Source organism: Heptranchias perlo, chromosome 23 (genome assembly GCF_035084215.1).
Source record: "Heptranchias perlo isolate sHepPer1 chromosome 23, sHepPer1.hap1, whole genome shotgun sequence".
NCBI classification, from domain to species: domain Eukaryota; kingdom Metazoa; phylum Chordata; class Chondrichthyes; order Hexanchiformes; family Hexanchidae; genus Heptranchias; species Heptranchias perlo.
In genome coordinates this window covers 48,031,600-48,058,569 of record NC_090347.1, presented here as the reverse complement: position 1 = coordinate 48,058,569, position 26,970 = coordinate 48,031,600, and the positions used below count along the sequence as shown (strand labels likewise).

At 42.8% G+C, this 26,970-nt stretch overlaps 1 protein-coding gene across 2 annotated transcripts in view; it reads right to left on the bottom strand.

Annotated features, from left to right (window-relative positions):
* Positions 1–26,970, bottom strand: part of tmem104 (transmembrane protein 104) — a 328,293-nt gene that overhangs the window by 185,631 nt on the left and 115,692 nt on the right. For both annotated transcript variants that reach the window (XM_068004443.1, XM_068004444.1), the window contains exons 7-8: positions 7,322–7,421; positions 1,147–1,246 (exon numbers count right to left, since the gene is read on the bottom strand). In XM_068004443.1, the coding sequence (XP_067860544.1) occupies positions 1,147–1,246; positions 7,322–7,421 (200 nt within the window). The remainder of the gene's footprint in view (positions 1–1,146; positions 1,247–7,321; positions 7,422–26,970) is intronic.

Genomic DNA, 26,970 nt, shown 5'->3' with positions numbered 1-26,970 from the left:
TTTCAAGACTGAGATGAATAGATTTTTGTTAAGCAAGGGTATCAAGGGATATGGAGCAAAGACAGGAAAATGGAGTTGATGGGCAGAGCAGCCATGATCTAACTGAATGGCAGAGCAGGTCCGAGGGGCTGAATGGCCTACTCATGTTCTTGTGACAGAGGCAGAGACAAGATAATCAAAGTAGTTTGTCTAAAATCCATTAACACAGCAACCAACAGCTGATACACAAACCAATGGCTTTTCCAGTTTACTTTCACTAACACTCCCACTCCATTTGATTGAAGATAAATAAGAAGTTATTGTATCCACAACCCCAGCTGGTCTTAAATGGAGTTTCATTTTCAAATATAAATGTTCATGCATTATGTAAAGTTTAAAATTCCATCTGCACAGATCACAGGATTGCATTCTTACACAATCATCCTTTTAAGCAGCTTTTAAAAAGAATGGCTGTATTAGTGTAAACCCATGAGATGAAGTACTTTTATCTACTTTGAAAACATGAACAGACTGCCTTTAGTGCAATCCGTAGAGCAAGCCCCCGGACGTTGCATTACTTGACAAGGATGTGTACAATGAAGGCTTGCTACAGTCTACTGCTTTAAGTGCTACGATACTCTCAAAGATCAGCCTAACTCCATGCTTGCCTTCAATTCATTTAAGTAGGTTATTTTGGTCCTCACTTCCTCAGCAACTTTCACTGCGAGTTCCTTTTCAATCGTATTTCTGTAGACAGACTTAGCCAACAGACCCACGTATTCCGCTCGCTCCCAACAGACCCCCGTATTCCGTTAGCACCCAACACTGGGCCCCAGGAATGCAGCTGCAATCAGATTGCACCCCTCCACACTGCTGCCTTGTATATGCTACCTCTAGCTTTTCGAAAGTTAGAAATGCACAGAAACAAAGTATATAATCTGACAAACATCCACAATTAAGACTCTGCACCCATTCTATTTGACAGGCTATCTGCAAATTCCTTGGGTTTTCTCAACAAATCAATTTATCCAGATGTTTTCAGCTTTGGCCATACATTTCACTGTTGCTGTTAAAGGGTTAATGTGACGAGAGGAGGAGGATGAAACCTGTGAGAGATCACTTGTTTGATTTGAAAGTAGCTGCAAGTGTTGTAGTTTGCCCACTCACCAGAAAGATCCTATAGGCATCGATGCGTCTAATTGATCCCCAGCACGGGTCTGTATCATTGTGCTTTACTTTGCTGTCGGCACTGCATGACTGATTACCACTACGGGAAAAGAGAGAGACAGTGAATTTTTGTCCCATCATTAGCATAAAATATAGTTTGGGGCAAAAAACAGACTCGGCTGTGTCAAAACCATTTTGTTTTTAAAATCAAAAACAAGAACATTCAAATACAGTATTATCCACACGAGGAGTTATGAAATAGCCCCATCTGCTTGAAGTTTGTGCTGAAGGTCACCATGTTCAGTGTCACATAGCAGCCTCTCCACATTGCCAAACCTTTCAAACAATGGAACTGTTACTGATTTAGTTACAAACCAACCAATTTAAAATTACAGTAAATTCAGCCTGCATTCCACTGTAGTGACACTATTCCATTTAATCCATGTTGCTGCAATGATTTATATAAGAATTTACAAAAGTTGGAATGTTACTAGTCCTAACTGCATCAGTGCGAGTCTTATGGAGGATAAGACACTGTGGGAATTCTCAAACTAGCTAGGAGCCACCTGTTGTACGAAAGAGGAACTGCCACTTTACAAAACTGAAACTTTGTCCCTCGTACAAACTGGGGAATCTAGGAACAGGAGTAGGCCATTCTGCCATTCAATTAGATCATGGCTGATCTGTATCTTAACTCCATCTACCTGCCTCGGTTCTGTATCCCTTAATACAGTTACCTAACAAAAATCTATCAATCCCAATTTTGAAATTTTCAATTGATCCCCAGCCTCAACAGCTTTTTGGGGAAAGAGTGTTCCAGATTTCCACTACCCTTTGTGTGAAGTGCTTCCTGACATCTTTCCCATATGGGGAAAGACACGACCATCCACAATGATGAACGCACGTGAGCATTTCGCCTATTTTTGAAACATTTGCCCTGTCAGATGGCAGATTGAAAGTAATTCAGAACTTTATTGATGACAACAAATGGTATGGAATACACATCTCAGGAGGGAACACTCGAAGGGTTGCTTCCTCTCGTGGCATCCCTGTAAGAAGTTGCTTTTCATGTCGCCCATGTTTTCAGTATGGTGGAACAGTTTGCTCCTACCAAGCGTGAAGGATTCTGAGACTAGAGGGTAAATTTGCCATTGTATCCAAGGAAGTTCTCAGAAGCAGAATTGAGGCTTCGGAAGGAAAAAAAGGTAAATTGTTCCACAACTCCCTTTTAAAAAGGCAGCGTTTTCTCATTCAAGGTAGTAACTTTGATTGAAATGAAATCTAATTCCAACCCCAGGGTGCAAACTGCAGTGGAAGGAGCCCATTTTCTTCCCATTTACTTCAAAACTGATGTGTTATATGGGAGTACACAATTTTGATGGCTGTTTCAGATGATATTCCACCTAACTGTCTTAAAAGTCTAGATGGCTCGTGTATCTCTGAAAGTTAACCCTTTTTAAACTGAATCTAACTTCAAAGCAAAATCATAAATTAAACCAAAATCCTTTCAAGGCCAAATTGGTAAAAGTTTCAAAATGTTATGCTCATCCAATCCAAAATACAATAGTGCTGTGAAAGTTAGATACAACTGGGCTCAAAAGGGACCACCACTGCTGGGGCAACCATTCGGCGAGTCAATCCTTAACACCCAGGGTTGAGGGGCAGGTCAGAAATCAGCCTTTACCTCTCTGAAGTCAGTCTAGAACAGCATGAGCCTGGACTAGGCATTGAAACAGAGGTCTTGTTTTCAGTGGGAGAGAGGCCGAGGAGCTTACAGGCCGAGGCTTGAATGCATACAGCAAGACAGAAATAAGATTAGTGCTAGTTTGGTCAGGCATTCGTAATAAGGTAGACGAATTAACAGCGCTAATAGGTGTAAACGGATATATTTGTGATTACAGAGACATGGCTGCAGGGTGACCAAGGCTGGGAGCTGAATATCCAAGGGTATTCGATATTTAGGAAGGACAGGCAAAAAGGAAAAGGAGGTGGGGTGGCATTGTTAGTAAAGGATGAAATCAGAGCAATAGTGAGAAAGGATATTGGCTCAGAAAATCAAGATGTAGAATCAATCTGGGTGGAGTTAAGAAGCAACAAGGGGCAGAAAACACTGGTGGGAGTTGTCTATAGGCCTCCAAACAGTAGTGGTAATGTAGGGGATGGGGTCAAACAAGAAATTAGAGATGCATGTAACAAGGGTACTACAGTAATCATGGGTGACTTTAATCTACATATAGATTGGCCAAACCAAGTTAGTAATAATACTGTGGAGGATGAATTCCTGGAGTGTGTATGAGATGGTTTTTCAAGCCAGTGCGTTGAGGAGCCAACCAGGGAACAGGCTATCCTAGATTGGGTATTGTGCAATGAGAAGGGGTTAATGAATAATCTTGTTGTGCGGGGTCCTTTAGGCAAGAGTGACCATAACACGATAGAATTCTTCATTGAGATGGAAAGTGAAGTAGTCCAATCCGAAACTAGGGTCCTAAATCTAAACAAAGGAAACTACGAAGGTATGAGGAGTGAGTTGGCTATGATAGATTGGGAAGCTTCATTAAAAGGCATAACAGTAGATAGGCAATGGCTAACATTTAAGAAACGAATGCATGAATTGCAACAATTATACATTCCTTTCTGGCGCAAAAGCACAAGAAAAGCGGCCCAACCATGGCTAACAAAAGAAATTAAGGATACTATTAGATCCAAAGAGGAGTCATATAAAGTTGACAGAAAAAGTAGCAAGCCTGAGGATTGGGAGCAGTTTAAAATTCATCAAAAAAGGACCAAGAGATTGATTAAGAGGGGAAAAATAGAGTATGAGTAAACTTACAAGGAACATAAAAGTGGACTGTAAAAGCTTCTACAAGTATGTAAAAAGAAAAAGATTAGTGCAGACAAATGTTGGTTCTTTACAGTGAGAACAGGAGAATGTATAATGGGGAACAAGGAAATGGCAGAGCAATTAAACAAATACTTTGGTTCTGTCTTCACAGAAGAGGACACAAATAACTTCCCAGAAATTCTAGGGAACCAAGGGTCTAGTGAGAAGGAGGTATTAAAAGGAAACTATTAGCAAAAAAAGTGCTGGAGAAATTAATGGGGCTGGAAGCTGATAAATACAGTTTTGGACTCCATACTTAAGAAAAGACATACTTGCTCTCGAGGCAGTACAAAGAAGGTTCACTCGGTTAATCCCGGGACGGACATATGAGGAGAGGTTGAGTAGATTGGGACTCTACTCATTGGAGTTCAGAAGAATGAGAGGCGATCTTATTGAAACATATAAGATTGTGAAGGGGCTTGATCGGGTGGATGCGGTAAGGATGTTCCCAAGGATGGGTGAAACTAGAACTAGGGGGCATAATCTTAGAATAAGGGGCTGCTCTTTCAAAACTGAGATGAGGAGAAACTTCTTCACTCAGAGGGTAGTAGGTCTGTGGAATTTGCTGCCACAGGAAGCTGTGGAAGCTACATCATTAAATAAATTTAAAACAGAAATAGACAGTTTCCTAGAAGTAAAGGGAATTAGGGGTTACGGGGAGCGGGCAGGAAATTGGACATGAATTTAGATTTGAGATTAGGATCAGATCAGCCATGATCATATTGAATGGCGGAGCAGGCTCGAGGGGCCGATTGGCCTACTCCTGCTCCTATTTCTTATGTTCTTAAATCCCCAGGGCCTGATAATCTGCATCCCAGAGTACTAAAAGAGGTAGCCATGGAAATAGTGGATGCATTAGTTGTCATCTTCCAAAATTCTATAGATTATGGAATAGTTCCTGCAGATTAGAGGGTGGCAAATGTAACCCCACTATTTAACAAAGGGAGAGAAAACAGGGAACTACAGACTGGTGAGCCTATCAATAGTAGGGAAAATGCTAGAGTCATAGAGTTATACAGCACGGATAGAGGCCCTTCGGCCCATCGTGTCCGCGCCGTCTATTATAAAGGATGTGATAACAGGACATTTAGAAAATATCAACAGGATTTGACAAAGTCAACATGGATTTATGAAAGGGAAATCATGTTTGACAAACCTACTGGAGTTTTGAGGATATAACTGGTAGAATAGATAAGGGAGAACCAGTGGATGTGGTTTATTTGGATTTTCAGAAGGCCTTTGATAAAGTCCCACATAAGAGGTTTGTGTGCAAAATTAAAGCACATGGAATTGGAGGTAATATACTGGCATGGATTGAAAATTGGTTAACAGACAGGAAACAGAGAGTAGGAATAAATGGGTCTTTTTCGGGGTGGTCGGCAGTGACTAGTGGGGTACCGCAGGGATCAGTGCTTGGGCCCAGTTATTCACAATATATATCAATCATTTGGATGAGGGAACCAAATGTAATATTTCCAAGTTTGCTGATGACACAAAACTAGGTGGGATCATGAGTTGTGAGGAGGATGCAAAGAGGCTTCAAGGCAATTTAGACAAGTTGAGTGAGTGGGCAAATACATGGCAGATGCAATATAATGTGGATAAATGTGAAGTTATCCACTTCGGAAGGAAAAACAGAAAGGCAGAGTATTATTTAAATGGTGATAGATTGGGAAATGTTGATGTAGAAAGGGACCTGGGTGTCCTTGTACACCAGTCACTGAAAGCAAACATGCAGGTACAGCAAGCAGTTAGGAAGGCAAATGGTATGTTGGCCTTCATTGCAAGAGGATGTGAGTACAGGAGCAAGAATGTCTTACTGCAGTTATACAGGACCTTGGTGAGACCACTCCTGGAGTATTGTGTGCAGTTTTGGTCTCCTTACTTAAGAAAGAACACACTTGCCATAGAGGGAGTGCAGCGAAGGTGCACCAGACTGATCCCTGGAATGGCAGGATTGTCGTATGAGGAGAGATTCGGTCGACTAGGCCTGTATTCACTCGTGTTTAGAAGAATGAGAGGTGATCTCATTGAAACGTATAAAATTCTGACAGGGCTAGACAGACTGGATGCAGGGAGGATGTTTCCCCTGGGGTCACAGTCTCAGGATACGTGGTAGGACATTTAGGACTGAGAGGAGGAGAAATTTCTTCACTCAGAGGGTGGTAAACCTGTGGAATTCTCTACCACAGAAGGCTGTGGAGGCCAAGTCACTGAATATATTTAAGGAGATAGATAGATTTCTAGACACAGAATGCATCAAGGGGTATGGGGAGAGAGCGGGAATATGGTATTGAGATAGAGGATCAGCCATGATCATATTGAATGGCGGATCAGGCTCGAAGAGCCGAATGGCCTACTCCTGCTCCTATTTTTTTCGATGCAACCTTCCTCTAGTCCTCCAACTCTGGTTTTCTGTGCATCCCCATCCCTTCACCCCATCAGTGGCAGCGATGTTGGTAGCCTTGGCCCTACTCTTGAACTCCCTCCAACTGCCTCTCCAACTATAAAATCTTCTAAAAACTCATCTTTGCCACTAAGTTTTTGGTCATGCCTCCTAACTCTCCCACCATTGCTTAACATCCCTTCCTTTTATTTTTCTCTACCTTTGTAAAGTGCCTTGGGATATTCTCTACATTAAAGACTCTATAATTCATGCATTTTATGTCGTGCTGCTGATAACCTGTTGTATCCCTTGCGCTTCGGTATAATTAAAACTCAAATAAATAAATATGGCCTGACAATGATTTTGGCCTTTGTGACACTACTCCCATCATGGCATGAAGGTGCAAGTGTTGGACCATAGCGGACAGGGGTCTGCCTATGGACACTAAGTTGGAAGAAAGCCCACATTGTGCGGCTGTGTGCTGGAAGGTACTTGGCCGGAACATGTTATTTTCTAATTCTATAAATAACAATACACGCGTTAATGAAGCATGTCCATTTTTTAAACCAATCCTTTATTGTTAATTATCTCTCAAACTATGGTACAAAGTATGGTTAATGGTTATAGTTTCAGTTTTGCAGCTGCTTGCAAATATGAAACCAGAGTATTTTTGGTAATACTGTATTGATGGGAGAGAAGTCACGTGGAAACTAATAAAAGGGAACATTAATAGTTATTCTGCATTTATTCCATAATCAATTTCCATTGTCTCATCTTATGTCTTTACTTTAGAATAACTATATGACTATTTGTCATAAAATTGGAAAAAAATAGGATTCAAGGGGTCAGCAACAATCTCACTGACATTGCAGCTAAATGAAGGGCAAGAGCATCAATCGAACACTTACCAGACGACTTCAGTGAGGGAATATGGGACAGCAGCTGCGTAGATAGCCAGATCCCCATAGAGGTAGATGATGATGCAGATGTAGAACATGTTGACTCCCACTGTGGGGAAAGAAACAAAATAAATTAAAGATGCTGCAACCCATATGTGTTCTAAAACCTTTGTGCAAAGACAGATGCTCTTCTCTGCCACCAACTTCATTTTCAGTTATTGGCACTCGATATTGAAGTGTGTGCTGCCAAGACTGACCTGTGCAGCAATCTGTCCTTTTTGTCTTTGCGCTCATTTAAGAGATTAGTCACCACAGGAACTGAAAAGTGAAACAGGTAACTTTCCTCCAATGCTACTTTTTTTTTTTCAGTGAATTACTAAAACATACTATTTATGATGTATTTTCAGGGTGTGACACATGCCCAAGTGTGATGGATATATACCACAAACTGGCAACAGCTGTCCTGTCTAAGGAACTGAAAGTGTGCAAACAGTGCCATCTAATTAACAGCAGCTGTGTCCCAGGTTTGATCACAAGTCTGCACTGAAATAACCGATCTCAGCCAGGACAACGGTTGAGTACTCCAGGTCTTCAGCACACTGGGGTAGAAAGAAAAAGCCAGCTAGTGTTCCTGCTCATCCAGCGACTCCTACAAAATGTGACTTTGTGGACATTGGATAAGGAAAGAACCAGGCTTAGCTACAAATATCCTAACTCTTGGCTCAGATAACAAATGGCCAAACAATTGCCAGGATCCTAGGAACGGGCCCCCAGCAGGTCAACATCTTCAGGAGAGAATATTGGAAAAGCTGAAGACAAAGAAATCCATTCCAAGGCTGCTGCCAGTGCTGCTCTCAACCAACCAAATTCCTTCCCTCTGACGCAGTGCCTTGGCTCCCCTCAACACCTTCTACCCCAACATCTAAGTTTGGGGTAATCTTGTGATTGAAGCTCACACACACACACTTGAGCAGTGTACACACAACTTCACTTTGCAACTGAGCCACATGGTCCAAAAAGAAAATCTTCTGTTCCCTATTACAGGCATACTCCATCTTCATAAATCAAAGCAGAAGGAGTCTCCTGGGTAGTTGATTATATATCAGGAACTATTAAACACATATACTTCATTATTAAGGGCACACAGAGATCAGATTTGCATCCGTAGATGTCAGTAGTAATCCTGAGCAGGGATCAAGATAGCAATTTTCTGTTACTTTTATACTGCTGCTATCAGGATCTCTCTGCATCTCACTGTCTAATTCTTTAATATTTAGAAGATTCATTCTCAGACTGAAGTATCATCTCTCTACTGTACAGAACCAGTATAACTCGACAAATATTTAAACTAGTTACTCCAATAACCCTTTTTGTTTGAGGCCTGCAGTGTGTATTGCATTGGCCCAGCTCTGCTCACTCACCAGTAGATATTAGGCTTTCAAACTTGCGCCTCCCATCTCCTCTCCCTCATTCCCCAGCATAATAACTTCATATTGTCCAGTCACACTCTCACCATTGCCTCTTCTCACTCTACGCCACCGGTCTGGCTTCTTTCCTCTATCTTGTCAAAGTTTTTGTCTCTTGTCGACTGCTCTCTTCAGTTATGCTCATCTTTCACACTCACCTGTGGCTAATTAACTCCAGGTCTTCACCCCAATCATTAGAAACAGCCCAGGCAGGACCTTCCTTCTTACTTTGTACTACTTCTCTAACCCAGGGACTTTTATGCAATACATCACAGGAATTTAGGTCCATTAAAATGGCTGGGGTGCCCAGATACAAGGAGCCTAGCTTGCGAACCCCAACTAAGACTATTCGATACACATTTGGGTACCTAGTTTTCAAAAAGTAAGCTGGAGATTCAGAGAACAGCGAACTGCACAATTCCAGGATATTAGTAGAGATTATGAACCAAAAAAATGGAACTTGATTTATTTGACAAAGGAGAATTGAAATAGCTGAAGTCTTTAAATGTCGAGTTGCTTGGATATTACTGATTCACATTAGTACCCGGGGAACCTGGTGAATGCCAAGTTTTGCTTGTGGAATCTCGTTGAGAAAAAGCAAGCAGTGCGTTGGTCTTCAGCAACAGCGAAGTCCCAGCACATGCTCAGGTTGTGGAAGGTAGGACTTGTTTGAATAATTTTCATTCCTGGTTTGAAGCTCCTAGGCACACAATGCAAAGGCTCCCCTCAGCCCACATGCAAATCCAGGACCAGAGGTGTCAAATTTTGTTTGATAACGCTCCTGTAAAGCACCTTGGGACATTTTACTATGTCAAAGGCACTATATAAATGCAAGCTGTTGTTGACTTGCTGCAAAAACTGGAAATGGCTGAGAGAGCAGGCACGCTTGGGCCTGAGTATACCAGTCATTCATTCTGCATTCTGAAGGGCAAGTCAGTCTCACACAGGCACATCTTCAGAACATAGGAACACAAGAAGGCCATTCAGCCTCTCAAGCCTGTTCTGCCATTCAATTAGATCATGGGTGATCTGTATCTTAACTCCATCCACCCGCGTTGGTTTTGTAACCTTTAATACCTTGCCTAACAGAAATCTTAGCAAAAGCTCCTTACACGATGACCTGGATTAACCAGTTAATGATCAGTAAGCCCATTATATGACATTGGACTTGACCTCGAGAACACTGAGTCTGGCATATAAGATACCCTGGCAAGCCTTTCCACGATGTGTATCATATAGCTAATATAAGAAACATGGGCTTGGGAAGGAGTTACCTGGATGCTAGATATGAAAGTTCATGCTCCTATATCCAGCACTTTACATGTACTTTAATTGTGCTGCAGAGAGCCAAATAGGTTCTCTAATTCTAGCTGTTGTTGAAGCTCTGCCTCTCCAATGGGTGGCGCCAATGTTCAGTGGAATGGTGCAACATAGGAATTGCTGGATGAAAAAAGAACCTTTAGTTTGCCTTCCACCATCCTGGTAGTCACATGATACAACGATAATGGAGCTGTTGACTAATTATGGCAAACAATATCTCAATTAGTCTACAACAGACCCAAAAATGTCAGGAGGAAAATCCCAGTGGTAGAAAGTCACCAAAGTAAAGCTATATCAATCAACCTTTAGAAAAAGAATCGCAAATATTTGGTTACAAAAAGGAATATTACAAGGTATAAAGCAGTCACCGGTTGATTGAATGGTCTTTGAGACTACAACTGCAGTCCTATTGGGAACTAGGAACTGTCGCCTATAGAGTGCAACCAGTCACTGAGATGTTACTTCAATGGAGATTTTCTTTTGCCCAGTTACCTTTATAGAAACATAGGAACAGGGGTAGCCATTCAGCCCCTCAAATCTGTTCTGCGTTTTTTTTTCCATTCATTCATGGGATGTGGGCATCGCTGGCAAGGCCAGCATTTATTGCCCATCCCTAATTGCCCTCGAGAAGGTGGTGGTGAGCCGCCTTCTTGAACCGCTGTAGTCCGTGTGGTGAAGGTTCTCCCACAGTGCTGTTAGGAAGGGAGTTCCAGGATTTTGACCCAGCGACAATGAAGGAACGGCGATATATTTCCAAGTCAGGATGGTTTGTGACTTGGAGGGGAACGTGAAGGTGGTGTTGTTCCCATGTGCCTGCTGTCCTTGTCCTTCTAAGTGGTAGAGGTCGTGGGTTTGGGAGGTGCAGTCGAAGAAGCCTCGGCGAGTTGCTGCAGTGCATCCTGTGGATGGTACACACTGCAGCCACGGTGCGGCGGCGGCGGCGAAGGGAATGAATGTTGAGTGGTGGATGGGGTGTCAATCAAGCGGGCTTCTTTGTCCTGGATGGTGTCGAGCTTCGAGTGTTTAGAGCTGCATTCATCCAGGCAAGTGGAGATTATTCCATCACACTCCTGACTTGTGCCTTGTGGATGGTGGAAAGGCTTTGGGGAGTCAGGAGGTGAGTCACTCGCCGCAGAATACCCAGCCTCTGACCTGCTCTTGTAGCCACAGTATTTATATGGCTGGTCCAGTTAAGTTTCTGGTCAGTGGTGACCCCCAGGACGTTGATGGTGGAGGACAGTGCCCTGAAGAACTCCTGAAGCAATGTCCTGGGGCTGAGATGATTCGCCTCCAATAACCACTACCATCTTCCTTTGTGCTAGGTATGACTCCAGCCACTGGAGAGTTTTCCCCGATTCCCATGGACTTCAATTTTATCGGGCTCCTTGGTGCCACACTCGGCCAAATGCTGCCTTGATGTCAAAGGCAGTCACTCTCACCTCACCTCTGGAATTCAGCTCTTTGGTCTGGAGCAGAGTGGTCCTGGTGGAACCCAAACTGAGCATCGGTGAGGTTATTGGTGAGTAAGTGCCGCTTGATAGCACTGTCGACCACACCTTCCATCACTTTGGGGCAGTAGACTGATGGGGCGGTAATTGGCTGGATTGGATTTGTCCTGCTTTTTGTGGACAGGACATACCTGGGCAATTTTCCACATTGTCGGGTAGATGCCAATGTTGTAGCTGTAGAACAGCTTGGCTAGTGTCGCAACTAGTTCTGGAGCACAAGTCTTCAGCACCAAGCCGGAATGTTGTCGGGGCCCATAGCCTTTGCTGTATCCAGTGCACTCAGCCATTTCTCGATATCATGTGGAGTGAATCGAATTGGCTGAAGAATGGTTTCTGTGATGGTGGGGATATCGGGAGGAGGCCGAGATGGTTTATCCACTCGACACTTCTGGCTGAAGATGGTTGCAAATGCTTCAGCCTTGTCTTTTGCACTCACTGCGCTGGACTGTGCCATCATTGAGGATGGGGATGTTTACAGAGCCTCCTCCTCCCCCCGTTAGTTGTTTAATAGTCCACCACCATTCACGGCTGGATGTGGCAGGACTGCAGAGCTTGGATCTGATCCGTTGGTTGTGGAATCGATTAGCTCTGTCCATAGCACATTGCTTCCACTGTTTAGCATGCATGTAGTCCTGAGTTGTAGCTTCACCAGGTTGGCACCTCATTTTTAGGTACGCCTGGTGCTGCTCCTGGCATGCTCTTCTACACTCCTCATTGAACCAGGGTTGATCCCTTGGTTTGTTGGTAATGGTAGAGTGAGGAATATGCCAGGCCATGAGGTTATAGATTTTGCTGGAATACAATTCTGCTGCTGCTGATGACCCACAGCGCCTCATGGATGTCCAGTTTTGAGCTGATGGATTGGTTCTGAATCTATCCCATTTAACACGGTGGTAGTGCCACACAACACGTTGGATGGTGTCCCCACTGCGAAGACTGGACTTTGTCTCCACGAGGACTGTGTGGTGGTCACTCCTACCAATACTGTCATGGACAGATGCATCTGCGACAGGTCGATTGGTGAGGACGAGGTCAAGTAGGTTTTTCCCTCCTATTGGTTCGCTCACCACCTGGCGCAGACCCAGTCTGGCAGCTATGTCCTTCAGGACTTGGCCAGCTCGGGCAGTAGTGGTGCTACAAAGCCACTCTTGGTGATGGACACTGAAGTCCCCCACCCAGAGTTCATTCTGTGCCCTTGCTACCCTCTGTGCTTCCTCCAAGTGGTGTTCAACATGGAGGAGGACTGATTCATCAGCTGAAGGAGGGCAGTAGGTGGTAACTATTCTTTTCATTCCAGATTTTATTTAATTTATTTATTTTATTGAATTAATTGAATTTAAATTCCCCAGCTGCCGTGGTGAGATTTGAATCAAGACTCCAGATTATTAGTCCAGGCCTCTGGATGACTAGTCCAGTAACATAACCACTATGCTACTGTACCTGTATAAATCACATCATGGCTGATCTGTATCTTAACTCCATCTACCCACCATGGCTCTATATCCTTGGGTACTCTTACCTAACAAAAATCTATTGAAAATTTCAAACAAGTTGTGAAAAATAATACAATGAACAACTATTCTCAACCAGTAGAGGTTTCACAAGAGTGGATCCCTCTGGTGACATCTGCATCTGCAGAACCAAACAGTATTAACTTCTACAATTCGCTTTATAGATCAGTAATGGCAGAGCTCTTCCATTGACTTGTGCAAAATACAACAAAAGTTCCCAACTACTGGGGCATGAGAGGAACAATGAAATACCAGGAATTCTACAATTCTACTCATTTAAAAAGTACCTGCATGTGCACCTGAAATGTGGTAACCTACATATCTACAGACCAAGTGCTGGAAAGTGGGATTAGGCTGGGTAGCTAATTTTCGACTGGCATGGACACGATGGGCCGAATGGCCGCCTTCTGTGCTGTAAATTTTCTATGATTCTTTCTATGATTCTAGAACAAGGGCACATAATCTTGAAATTGGAGTTAGGCCATTCAGGAGTAGTGTCATGAAGTATTATTTTCACACAAAGAGTGGTGGCATCGTGGAACTCTTCCCCCAAAATGCAGCGGTTGTTGGATCAATTGAAATTTTCAAGACAGAGAGAGATTTTTATTAGGTCAAGGTATCAAGGATATGGATCAATGGCAGGTAAATGGAGTTGAGGCACAGATCAACCATGATCTAATTAACAGGTTCGAGTGGCTGAATGGCCGACTCCTGTTCCTACGTACTGTCAAACGTGTCATCCTCCAATAAGTATTATAGGGGAAGGAAACCAGGAAAGAAGTGGGGTGGAATGTGGAGAAGAGGGCACAGCAGAGCACCTCCAGTGAACACTAAATGTCTGCTGGTAACTATGCACCAACATTCCGCAGAAGGCTCACTGCCAGCAGATGATTACAAGTGAATACAGACGCTACGGAGCAAGTACATTGAATGCACTGCCCAAGACAGATTTTAGCTATGAATGTTTTGAAGCCTGTGAAATTACAATACTTCAGTCAATAAAGAACAGGAGTTCTTTATTATATTGTCCAATTAAGCAAAGGTAGAGGAATTTTGACATATTGCAAAATAATGTATTGTTAGGAATGAATTTTGCCCATTGGCTTGAAGACCTATAGGCTGGGTTAGAGTATGCAATGTTACACTAGCCCTGCTTTACCTCAATTATGAAGCTTTAAGAATGCTGAACTTATTTTGTTGTCTTTAACAAATTTGTTCTGTATTGATTGACATCTCCACTTAGATGGAGGACAGTTCCCCGTTCTCAAAATGAGAAGTGTAAATCTAATTGCTGCTCCACAGAACTACCTCTCATTCTGCTGGTTAAATTTTAAACCTACGAATTACAAAACTAATCATTTTTGTAATTTACATTCCAGTTCAAAGGCATCCAGAAAGCCAACTGTTCCAAAAGGTATGTAGCAGCCATGAGATTCTCGATCATCCACTTAGATATTCAAGGGTTAGCTCACATACTGGAAGAGGCTCGGAGGTGAAAGAAATAGCAGGAAGGTCATTAGAAAATGAGGTCACTGTTTAGCCTTAGAGTTGATTAATCTTTTATTAGTATAAATGTGTGAATTCCCCGCTCTGGCCTTATAACAGTGCAGTGTTAACGTGAATGAATTGACAAGCACTGCACAACGAAGGACAGATTCAAAGTAACATTCAAGGACAATTTACAAAACTACTGAATTAATTTAAGAATTTAAGACAAACAAAATCTCCTTATTTGTGTAAAACTGAAACAGATCTCTACCAAAGATTCAAATTAATTCACATGATCAGTTTAAAAAGTGCAGGGTAAAGCAGTTTTGGCAGTAACCCATAGTTTTATTACGCCAGAGAGCATGGAGTAGATGAAGAAAGGATGACTCAACCCCTGCACTGGAGAGAAGCAAGAAGGCATTGTGCACAGAAAGCAAACATAGAAAATAGGAGCAAGGGTAGGCCATTCAGCCCTTCGGGCCTGTTCCACCATTCAAAACGATCATGGCTGAACTTCAAACTCAGTACCCTGTTCCCACTTTTTCCCCATATCCCTTTAGCATTAAGAAATATATCTATTTCCTTCTTGAATACATCTAATGACTTGGCCTCCACTGCCTTCTGTGGTAGAGAATTCCACAGGTTCACTACCCTCAGTGAAGAAATTTCTCCTCATCTCAGTTCGAAATGTCATACCCGTATCCTGAGACTGAGACCCCTGATTCTGGACTCCCCAGCCATCGGGAACATCCTCCCTGCATCTAGTCTGTCCAGTCCTGTTAGAATTTTATATGTTTCGATGAGATCACCTCATTCTTCTAAACTCTAGTCAATATAGGCCCTATCGACCCAATCTCTCCTCATACATCAGTCCTGCCATCCCAGGAATCAGTCTGGTAAACCTTCGTTGCACTCCCTCCATGGCAAGGACATCCTTCCTCAGATAAGGAGACCAAAACTGCACACAATACTCCAGATGTGGTCTCACCAAGGCCCTGTATAACTGCAGTAAGTCATCCCTGTTCCTGTACTCAAATCCTCTTGCAATGAACGCCAACATACCATTCGCCTTCCTAACTGCTTGCTGCACCTGAATGCAGGCTTTCAGTGACTGGTGTACAAGGACACCCAGGTCTCGTTGCACCTCCCCTTTTCCCAATCTATCACCATTTAGATGATAATCTGTTTTTCTGTTTTTACAACCAAAGTGGATAACCTCACATTTATCCACGTTATACTGCATCTGCCATTTTCTTGCCCACTCACCCAACTTGTCTAAATCACATTGGAGCCTCTTTGCATCCTCCTCACAGCTCACATTCCACCCCAGCTTTGTGTCGTCTGCAAACTTGGAAATGTGACATTCCATTCCCTCATCCAAATCATTGATACATAGTGAATAGCTGGGGCCCAAGCACTGATCCCTGCGGTACCCCACTAGTCACTGCCTGCCATCCCGAAAAAGACCCGTTTATTCCTACTCTGTTTCCTGTCTGTCAACCAATTCTCAATCCATGCCATTATATTCCCCCCAGCCCATGTGCTTTAATTTTGCACACTCTCTTGTGTGGGACCTTATCAAAAGCCTTCTGAAAATCCAAGTACACCACATCCACTGGTTCTCCCCTATCCATTCTACTAGTTACAGCCTCAAAAAACTCCAGTTGATTTGTTAAGCATTATTTCCCTTTCATAAACCCATGCTGACTTTGTCCAATCCCGTTAATGCCTTCCAAGTGTTCTGTTATCACATCTTTTATAATAGACTCCAGCATTTTCCCCACTACTGATGTTAGGCTAACTGGACTGTAATTCCCTGTTTTTCTCTCCCTCCTTTTTTAAATAGTAGGGTTACATTTGCCACCCTCCAATCTATAGGAACTGTTCCAGAGTCTATAGAATTTTGGAAGATGATCACCAATGCATCCACTATTTCCAGGGCCATTTCCTTTAGTACTCTGGGATGTAGATTTTCAGGACCTGGAGATTTGTCAGCCTTTAGCCCCATTAATTTCCCTAGCACTATTTTTTTTTTTACTAATACTGGTTTCCTTCAGTTCCTCCCTCTCACTAGACCCTTGGTTCCCTCACATTTCCGGGAGGTTATTTGTGTCCTCCTTTGTGAAGACAGAACCAAAATATGTGTTTAATTGTTCTGCCATTTCTTTGTTCCCCATTATAATTTCCCCCATTTCTGACTGTAAGGGACCTACATTTGTCTTCACTAATCTTTTTCTCTTGACATATTTATAGAAGCTTTGAGTCAGTTTTTATGTTCACTGCTAGTTTACTCTCATACTCTATATTTTCCCCCTCTTAATCAATCTCTGTTCTCCTGTGCTGAATTCTAAATTGCTCCCAATCCTCTGGCTTGCTGCTTTTTCTGGCAATTTGATATGTATCCTCTTTGGATCTAATACTATCCCTAATTTCTTTTATAAGCCACGGTTGAGCCACCTTTCCTGTTTTATTTTTGCACCAGACAGGAATGAATAATTGTTGTAACTCCTGCACATGTTCTTTAAATATTAGCCATTGCCTATCTACAGTCATCCCTTTTAGTAAAGTTCCCCAATCTATCCTAGCCAACTCATACTTCATACTTTCGTAATTTCCTTTATTTAGATTCAGGACCCTAGTTTCGGATTCAACTACTTCACTCCATCTTAAATGAGGAATTCTATCATGTTATGGTCACTCTTCCTTAAGGGACCCCGCACAACAAGATTGTTAATTACTCCTTTCTCATTGCACAATATCCAGTCTAGGACCGCCTGTTCTCTAGTTGGTTCCTCAATGTATTGGTCATCACGTACACACTCCAGGAATTCCTCCCCCACGGAATTATTGCTAATTTGGTTTGACCAATCTATATGTAGATTAAAGTCCCCATGATTATAGTTGCACCCTTCTTGCATGCATCTCTAATTTCCTGTTTAACGCCCTCCCCAACATCTCCACTACTGTTTGGGGGCCTATAGACAACCCGCAACGTTTTCTGCTCCTTGGTGTTTCTTAGCTCCACCCATACAGATTCCACATCATGATTTTCCGAGCCAATATCCTTCCTCACTATTGCACTAGCAATACTACCCCATCTCCTTTCCCTTTTTGCCTGTCCTTCCTAAATATTGAATACCCCTGGACGTTCAGTTCCCATCCTTGGTCACCCTGCAGCCATGTCTCCGTAATCACAACTATATTTTGCTAGCACTGTTGGGGGGGGGGGGGGGGGTTTAAACTAACTTGGCAGGGGGATGGGATACAGAGTGGAGCTACAATAGGGGGTGATGTGCAGCCAAATATAGAGAAAAAAAACAAGTCAGCTTGGAAGACAGGGCAAATATGTAAGGGCAAGGCTGGATGGCATCTATTTTAATGCAAGGAGTCTTGCGAATCAGGTGGATGAACTGAAGGTGTTGATAAACACATGGGAGTATGATATTTTTGCTGTCACAGAGACATGGTTGAGGGAGGGGCAAGACTGGCAGCTCAATATTCCGGGGTACAGAATCTTCAGGCGAGACAGAGGGGGAGGTATAAGAGGAGGGGGGGGTCGCAATATTAATTAAAGAATCAATTACTGCCATAAGGAGGGATGATATATTAGCAGGTTCCTCTAATGAGGCCATATGGGTGGAGCTTAAAAACAAAAAGGGGGCAAGCACTTTGATGGGAGTGTACTATAGGCCCCCAAACAGTCAGGGGGAGATAGAGGAACAGATATGTAGGCAAATCTCAGAAAATTGTGCAAATAATAGGGTAATAATAGTGGGGGATTTCAACTTCCCCAATATTAACTGGGATACTCAGAGTGTAAAAGGCTTAGAGGGTACAAAATTCTTAACGTGCATCCAGGAGAGCTTTTTGAGCCAGCATGTAGAAAGTCCTACAAGAGAGGGGGCGGTACTGGACCTAATTCTAGGGAATGTGGCCGGCCAAGTGGAAGAAGTGCTAGTAGGTGAGCACTTTGGTGAGAGTGACCATAATTCGGAGAGATTTAAGGTGGTCATGGAAAAGGACAAGGAGGGGCCGGAAATAAAGGTTCTAAATTGGGGGAAGGCCGATTTTAATAGGATAAGGCAGGATCTGGCCAAAATGGACTGGGATCAGCTGCTTGTAGGAAAATCCGCATCGGAGCAATGGGAGTCTTTCAGAAGGGAGATTGAGACCATACAATGGCAACATGTTCCCGTAAAGGTCAAGGGTGGTTCCAAGAACTCCAGGGAACCTTGGATGTCAGGGGATATACGAGAATGGATTAGGAAAAAAAGGAGGGCTTTTGGCAGATACAAAAGGCTAAAGTCGGAGGAAGCCCTAGAGGAGTACAAAAAGTGCAGGGGGATACTTAAAAAAGAAATTAGGAGATCAAGGAGGGGCCATGAAATAACACTGGCGAGCAAAATAAAGGAAAATCCTAAGATGTTTTATAAGTATATTAAGGGTAAGAGGATAACTAGGGAAAAAATAGGGCCCATTAGGGACAAAAATGGCAATCTGTGTGTGGAGCCAGCAGATGTAGGAGGGGTTCTAAATGAATTTTTTGCATCTGTTTTCACTATGGAGAGGGACGATGAAGACATAGAAATACGGCAGGGGGACTGTGATATACTCGAACATATTAACATCGAGCGGGAGGAGGGATTGGCGGTTTTAGCAGGCCTAAAAATGGAAAAATCCCCAGGCCCGGACTAAATGTATCCCAGGCTACTGTGTGAGGCAAAGGAGGAGATTGCAGGGGCTCTAACACATATATTCAGAACCTCTCTGGCCACAGGGGATGTGCCAGAGGACTGGAGAACCACTAATGTAGTACCATTATTCAAGAAGGGGAGTAGGGAAAAACCGGGGAACTATAGGCCAGTGAGCCTAACATCAGTGGTAGGAAAATTATTGGAAAAAATTCTGAAGGACAAAATTAGTCTCCACTTGGAGAAGCCAGGATTAATCAGGGATAGTCAACATGGCTTTGTCAAGGGAAGATCATGTCTGACTAATTTGATTGAATTTTTTAAGGGGGTGACTAGGCGTGTGGATGAGGGTAACGCAGCGGATGTGGTATACATGGATTTCAGTAAGGCCTTCGATAAAGTCCCCCACAGGAGACTGGTCAAGAAGGTACGAGCCCATGGAATCCAGGGTGCCTTGGCACTTTGGATACAAAACTGGCTTAGTGGCAGAAGGCAGAGGGTGATGGTCGAAGGTTGTTTTTGTGACTGGAAGCCTGTGGCCAGTGGGGTACCACAGGGATCGGTGCTGGGTCCCTTGCTGTTCGTGGTCTACATTAACGACTTGGATATGAATGTAAAAGGTATGATCAGTAAGTTCGCTGATGATACAAAAATTGGTAGAGTGGTAAATAGCGAGGAGGATAGCCTCAGTCTGCAGGACGATATAGATGGGATGGTCAGATGGGCGGAACAGTGGCAAATGGAATTTAACCCGGAAAAGTGCGAGGTGATGCACTTTGGAGGGACTAACAAGGCAAGGGAATACACAATGAATGGGAGGACCCTAGGCAAGACAGAGGGTCAGAGGGATCTTGGTGTGCAAGTTCACAGATCCCTGAAGGCGGCCGAACAGGTAGATAAGGTGGTAAAGAAGGCATATGGGATACTTGCCTTTATTAGCCGAGGCATAGAATATAAGAGCAAGGAGGTTATGGTGGAGCTGTATAAAACACTGGTTAGGCCACAGCTGGAGTACTGTGTGCAGTTCTGGTCGCCACACTACAGGAAGGATGTGATCGCTTTGGAGAGGGTGCAGAGGAGATTCACCAGGATGTTACCAGGGCTGGAGCACTTCAGCTATGAAGAGAGACTGGGAAGATTGGGTTTGTTTTCCTTGGAGCAGAGGAGGCTGAGGGGGGACATGTTTGAGGTGTACAAAATTATGAGGGGCACAGATAGGATGGATACTAAGGAGCTTTTTCCCTTCGTTGAGGGTTCTATAACAAGGGGGCATAGATTCAAGGTAAAAGGCGGGAGGTTTAGAGGGGATTTGAGAAAGAACCTTTTCACCCAGAGGGTGGTTGGAGTCTGGAACTCACTGCCTGAAAGGGTTGTGGAGGCAGGAACCCTCAACATTCAAGAAGCATTTGGATGAGCACTTGAAATGCCATAGCATACAAGGCTACGGACCAAATGCAGGAATATGGGATTAGATTAGACAGGGCTTGATGGCCGGCGCGGACACGATGGGCCGAAGGGCCTCTATCCGTGCTGTGTAACTCTATGACTAACTATATCATAACCGTTAAAATCTATCTGCGCTGTTAATTCATCTAGCTTATTGCGAATGCTCCGCACATTAAGACACAATACCTTTAGACTTGTCTTTTTATGATTGCTAGTCATCTTAGTATTATTTTTCACTATGGCCCTATTTGTTTTTCACCTTTATTTTCTCTGCCTTCCACTATTGCTTCTTCCCTTTCTGTCTCTTGTTTCTATCCTTGTTTCCCCCTCCTCTGTCTCCCTGCTCAGGTTCCCATCCCCCTGTCATTCTAGTTTAGACCTTAGATTAAACAAGCTGAAGAAAGCTGGAAGAAAAAATAAGACTAACTGCAACACAGATGGAAAGGAAACTAAACAGCCATAAATTTAACTGTAGTGCAAGACCATTTGATAGTAATTCATTTGAAATGCAAAAGAACCACAGCCAGTCTAAAGGTCTAAATATCAACGGCAATGCCAACTCAATGAACAAAATGTTTTAGACCAGAGTTCCAGAGGGAAGTAATATTGCCACATCGCCTCCAGTGGAACAGCCATGCAAAAACCCATACTGGTGATTGCACAATGTGATGGATAATAAGAGTGAGCAGCTTCGATAAATTTAGAAAGTAAACATAAGGGCAGTAGGGTGAGCAGCAGAGTAGAAGGATCACCCTTATTAGGAGGAAGAATGAAAATTAATTTCCAAAAAGGAAAACTGAACTGGAAGAAAAAGAGATGGAAGAGATGGTATAGAACAGGGATGAGCCCAAAGGGCCTAAAAAGACCACAGTAGGACCAGAAACTTCCATGTGTCCCTCTCCTCCTTCACCTGTACAACAGAGTAACTTCCATTCAATAGGAATGGACTTAGAGCCAATGTATTCAAGAAATGGAAGGAACATTGGAAAGACAAAATGTTTGACACACTGGATTACTGTTATTACTTTGAGCTGCACAACAAGCAGTCAAACTTCCCATTAACAAGAAAAATTGAGGAGACAGAATTGAGAAAACCACCAGAGGCCTACTGTACAGATGGAACGTCAGATGCCATTTAATAAGGCTAATGCATATCAGCAGCAAAACAGGCGTAATACAGCAGAACACTGTGCTACTGTTCATTATTTGTAGTGATCAATGCTTTCTAAAATGACAACATATCTGATACCAAGTTATCTAATTGTTTATCCTGATTTAAATTGCCAAGAGATGGAAAGCAGAGTAGTGGTGAACAGTTGTTTATCAGAGGGAAATATACAGTGGTATCCTGCAGGGGTTGGTATTAGGACTTCAGTTATGTGGAGGGACTAGAGAAGCTGGGATTGTTCTTAGAGAAGAGAAGGACAAGGGAAGATTTAATAGAGGTGTTCAAATTTATGACCGGTTTTGAAAGAGTAAATAGGGAGAAACAGTTTCCATTGGCAGCAAAGTTGATAACCAGAGGACACAGATTTAAAATAATTGGCAGGGGGAGATGAGGAGAATTTTTTTTTGAAACTCAGCGAGTTGTTACTATCTGGAATACACTGCCTAAAAAGAGTAGTGAAAGCAGATTCAAATAGTAACTTTCAAAAAGGGTACTGGACATATACTTGAAAAGAAAAAATTTGCAGGACTATGGGGAAAGAGCAGGGGAGTGGGACTAATTGGGTAACTTTTTCAAAGAGCGGGCAGAAGCACGATGGGCCGAATGACCTCCCCCTGTACTATAAGATTCTAAGATTATACTGTAGTTCAGTTCTACTGATCATACGAGTGGCAGTTTCCCACCACCTCAGTTGTAAGGTCAACAGTTTGCATGATCCAACCTACGAAAGGCTAATGAAGGGATCCTCAAGAAAACAACAACCGCATCGGCTTTAAACAACATCGGTTCTGAGCTGACAATGAACGGAAGATAAAAATTCCCTTTGTAGCATTAACATTTTGAGCAGCTCATCGGGGAGGGGCTGAGCTGCTACGCGAGCAGCTGTTTATAATGCAGGTCAGTAGGGAGCACTGCTGTTCAGCTGCATACATTGGGGATTGTTGCCTTCTGCTAAATGATTGTGGGGACAAAGCAAAATCAACGACAACTGGGCAAGCTGCTACAGGAAACAAATTGGAGTATGGAAATTGATCAAACCACAGCAATTACCAAGACAAAAGCAAAATGATGGTGCAAGCAAGCAACTACTCTGAATTGCCAGGTTCCAAATCATATTTGAAAGACACAAAGGGCTCCTAACCAGCACCAGAATGGTATTGGCTGATAAATCAAACAGCTACAAAAATGGCAACCAGTTATAAAGTACATTTTTGGATTTGGTATTGCACCAATTTTCAGCAGTCTGGTCTCCAAAGGTACAGTTTTGGCTCCTCAGTTGCAATCGTACAAATAAGACCAGGTCAATAATGATGTTGCATTGGCTTATGCACCAGCATTTTCACACATCCCTACAAAATTGCAACCCAATATTTAACAAGCATCTAAACTTTCTCACTAAAATAAAGGAAACACTACATGTTCAATGACAACAAACAAAGTTTCATCTCTCTAGCAAACTCTACAATCACTAACAAAAAAAATCCCTTTTTCAAGATGTTCAAAATTGCATAAATGCATCCCATAAACAGGAGATATCCCACACCAGAAAGGCACTCAGCGAGCAGTCACTCCGATCCAAAAAGTATCTTGGATACTGGTGCGAGTGGCTAATAGTGCAAACCATGGACGCATAAGATTGCAAGTGAGAAAAGGCCATTTGGCCCATTTCTTCTCGATCCCATGCACGATTTCTTGTCTCGTCCCCTCCACCACCCTACTTTGAGGAAAGAAGAACGGTTCCTGCTTCTACCTCCATCTGTTGCAGAGTTTCCTTTATTTTAGTGAAAAAGTTTGGGTGCTTGTTAAATATTGGGTTGCATATTTGTAGGAATGTGTAAAAATGCTGGTTCATGACAAGCAACTGAGGAGTCCTTCGGAGATCGGATATGAAAATTGGTGCAATACCAAATCCAAAAATGTATTTGGGGATAACTAAACCAGGGTGTGTGGACGTATTTTGTAATCAATGTCTTCATTTTAAAATCATTGTCTTCATTTTTGTACTTCCATTATAAATTCCCTTGTCCACATTTAGAATGGAAACTTATGATATCCTTGCACACTCTCACCAGTGGTAGTGATACAACACCTCTACTGGGAGCAGAAAGGGGAGAGTGAGACACAGGTGTAATTACAGAGTGACAAGTTTACACAGGCAGTTTCTATTAAACATGTGGGCAGAGTTAGAATAGAAAAGGTCGACAGGAAGTGAGATGTGTATGAATATGTCTTCTGAAGTGTGATCAGGAGAACTTTCTTGATCAGAACAATTCAGGCCCAATGAGGAAGGAGGCATTGCTGGATCTGGTTCTGGGGAATGAGGTGGGTCAATTGGAGCAAGTATCAGTGGGGGAACATTTAGGGAACAGCAATCATAGTATCATAAGATTTAGATTAGTTATGGAAAAGGACAAGGAGCAATCTAGAGTAAAAATACTTAACTGGAGGAGGGCCAATTTCAATGGGATGAGAACGGATCTGGCCCAGGTAAATTGGAATCAAAGATTGGCAGGAAAAACTGTAATTGAACAATGGGCAGCTTTTAAAGAGATGGTTGAGGTCGGGCGAGGCCAAGCGGTGAGCGACTTTACACTCAGGCAGAAATTTGAAAGAGTGATGTCACAGGACAGCAGGTACGTGATTGGTCGGTAAGTATTACCGTCTTTTTTTGCTCTCTAACTTAGGGCAGTGGGTTAAAGAAAGAACTGAGAAAATATAAATATTACTTTACTAAATTACTTAAACCATCTTAATTAATTAATAAAACTGAAAATAATCAATTGAATAAAAACTTTAATTTTATAAATAAAACAAGGTTAGATAGGGATGGTGGGGCAGGTGATGTGCTGTAACTGCAGCATGAGAGAGTTTGTGGAGAGCAGAGTGATCCCCGGCAACCACATCAACAGTAAGTGTCTGCAGCTTGAGGAACTTTGGCTCAAAGTTGTTGAGCTGCAGACATTGCGATGTATCCGGGAGGGGGAGAAATTATCTGGACACTTAGATCCAGGAGGCAGTCATAGTCCTTAGGTTAAGTAGTAGTTTAGATTCGTTCAGTGGTCAGGACAGGAGGACGTGACTACAAGTCAGCCACGTACGGGGACCCAGGATGTAATGATAGAGGAGCCTCAGCCTTTGACCTTGTCCAACAGGTACCTGAATGGATGAGAGCAATGACTGCAGAGAGGATGGGCAAATTGACCACGGCACTGTGGTACAGGAGGCCATTCAAGTGGGGGGAGGGTCGTAAAAACGTAACGTGGTAGTGGTAGGGGATAGTATAGTCAGGGGGATAGATATTGTTCTCTGCAGCTGCGACTGAGTTCCGAAGGCTGTGTTGCCTTCCCTGGCGCAAGGGTTAAGGATATCTCTTCGCAGCTGGAAAAGAACTTGGAGCATGAGGGGGAGGATGCAGTTGTGGTCCACGTAGGAACCAACGCCATATCAGTTCCTCATTCCTAGTTCTACTTGAGACAGTTTGAGGAGCTCAGGTCTAAATTAATAAGCAGAACATCAAAGGCAATAATCTCTGGATTACTAACTAATCCATGCGCAAATTGGCATAGATCAGAGAGTTAAATGCGTGGCTCAAAGTGTGGTGTGGGAGAAAGGGTTTCATGGGGCACTGGCACCAATACAGGGGAAGAGGGAGCTGTTCCATTGGGACGGGCTCCACTTGAACCAGGCTGGGACCAGTATCCTGATGAATCGAATAACTAGGGTTGTAGATAGGGCGGGGGGTGGTGCATAGAAGGGAAATTTAGAAATCAAGAGAAAAGTCAAGGCAACACAGAACAGTGTAGTGATTTGGGCAAAGAAACACAGAGTGTGACAAAAAGGGACAAAGTTTAACAGTCATAGTGCATCAGCGAATACGGTCAAAGCAGGGGAAAATGGTAAAAAGTTAAAATTGAAGGCTCTTTATCTGAATGCACTAAGCATTCGTAACAAGATAGATGAATTAGCGGCACAAAGGGATTAATGGGATTGATCTAATAGCCATTAGAGAGACATGGTTGCAAGGTGTCCAAGATTCCAGGGTACTTGACTGAAAAGACAGACAGAATGGAAAAGGAGGGGATGTAGCCCTAATAATAAAGAATGACATAAGGACAGTGACGAGAAAGGATCTTGGCTCAGAGGATAAGCAAGTAGAATCAGTCTGGGTGGAAATAAGAAATAACAAGGTGCAGAAAATACTGGTGGGAGTAGTTTATAGGCCCCCTAACAGTAGCGATACCATTGGACATAGTATTAATGAAGAAATAATAGGAGCTTGTAACAAATGTAATCCAGTAATCATGGGGGACTTTAATCTGCATACAGACTGGGCAAATCAAATTGGTAAAGGTAGTCTGGAGGATGAGTTCAAACATATTCGAGACAATTTCCTAGAACAATGTGTCATGGAACCTACCAGGGAACAGGCTATTTTAGATCTTGTATTGTGTAATGAGACAGGGTTAATTAGTAATTGCAGAGTAAAGGATCCTCTGGGGAAAGAGTGATCATAATATGTCAGAATTTCACATTGAGTTTAAATATGACATACTTAAGACCAAAACTAGAGGCTTAAACTTAAATAAAGCCAATTACATAGGTATGAGGGGCGAGTTGGCTATGGTAGAATGGGAAATTAGATTAAAAGTTATGACAATAGATAAGCAATGGCAAACATTTAAGGAACTATGTCAATATTCTCAATGAACATACATTCCATTGAGAAATCCAAACTTTACAGGAAAGTGATTCATCCTTGGCTAACTAAAGTAGTTAAGGATAGTATTAGATTAAAAGAAGAGGCCTATAATGTTGCGAAAGAGAGTAGTAAGCCTGAGGATTGGGAGAGTTTTAGAAACCAGCAAAGGATGACCAAAAAATTGATTAAAAAAGGGAGAAAATAGAATATGAAAGTAAACTAGCAAGAAATAACAAAGCAGATTGTAAGAGTGTGCAAAAAGGGAGAGAGTAGCAAAAGTAAACATCGGCCCCTTAGAGGCAGAGACAGGAGAAATTATAATGAGGAATAAGGAAATGGCAGAGATGTTAAACAAATATTT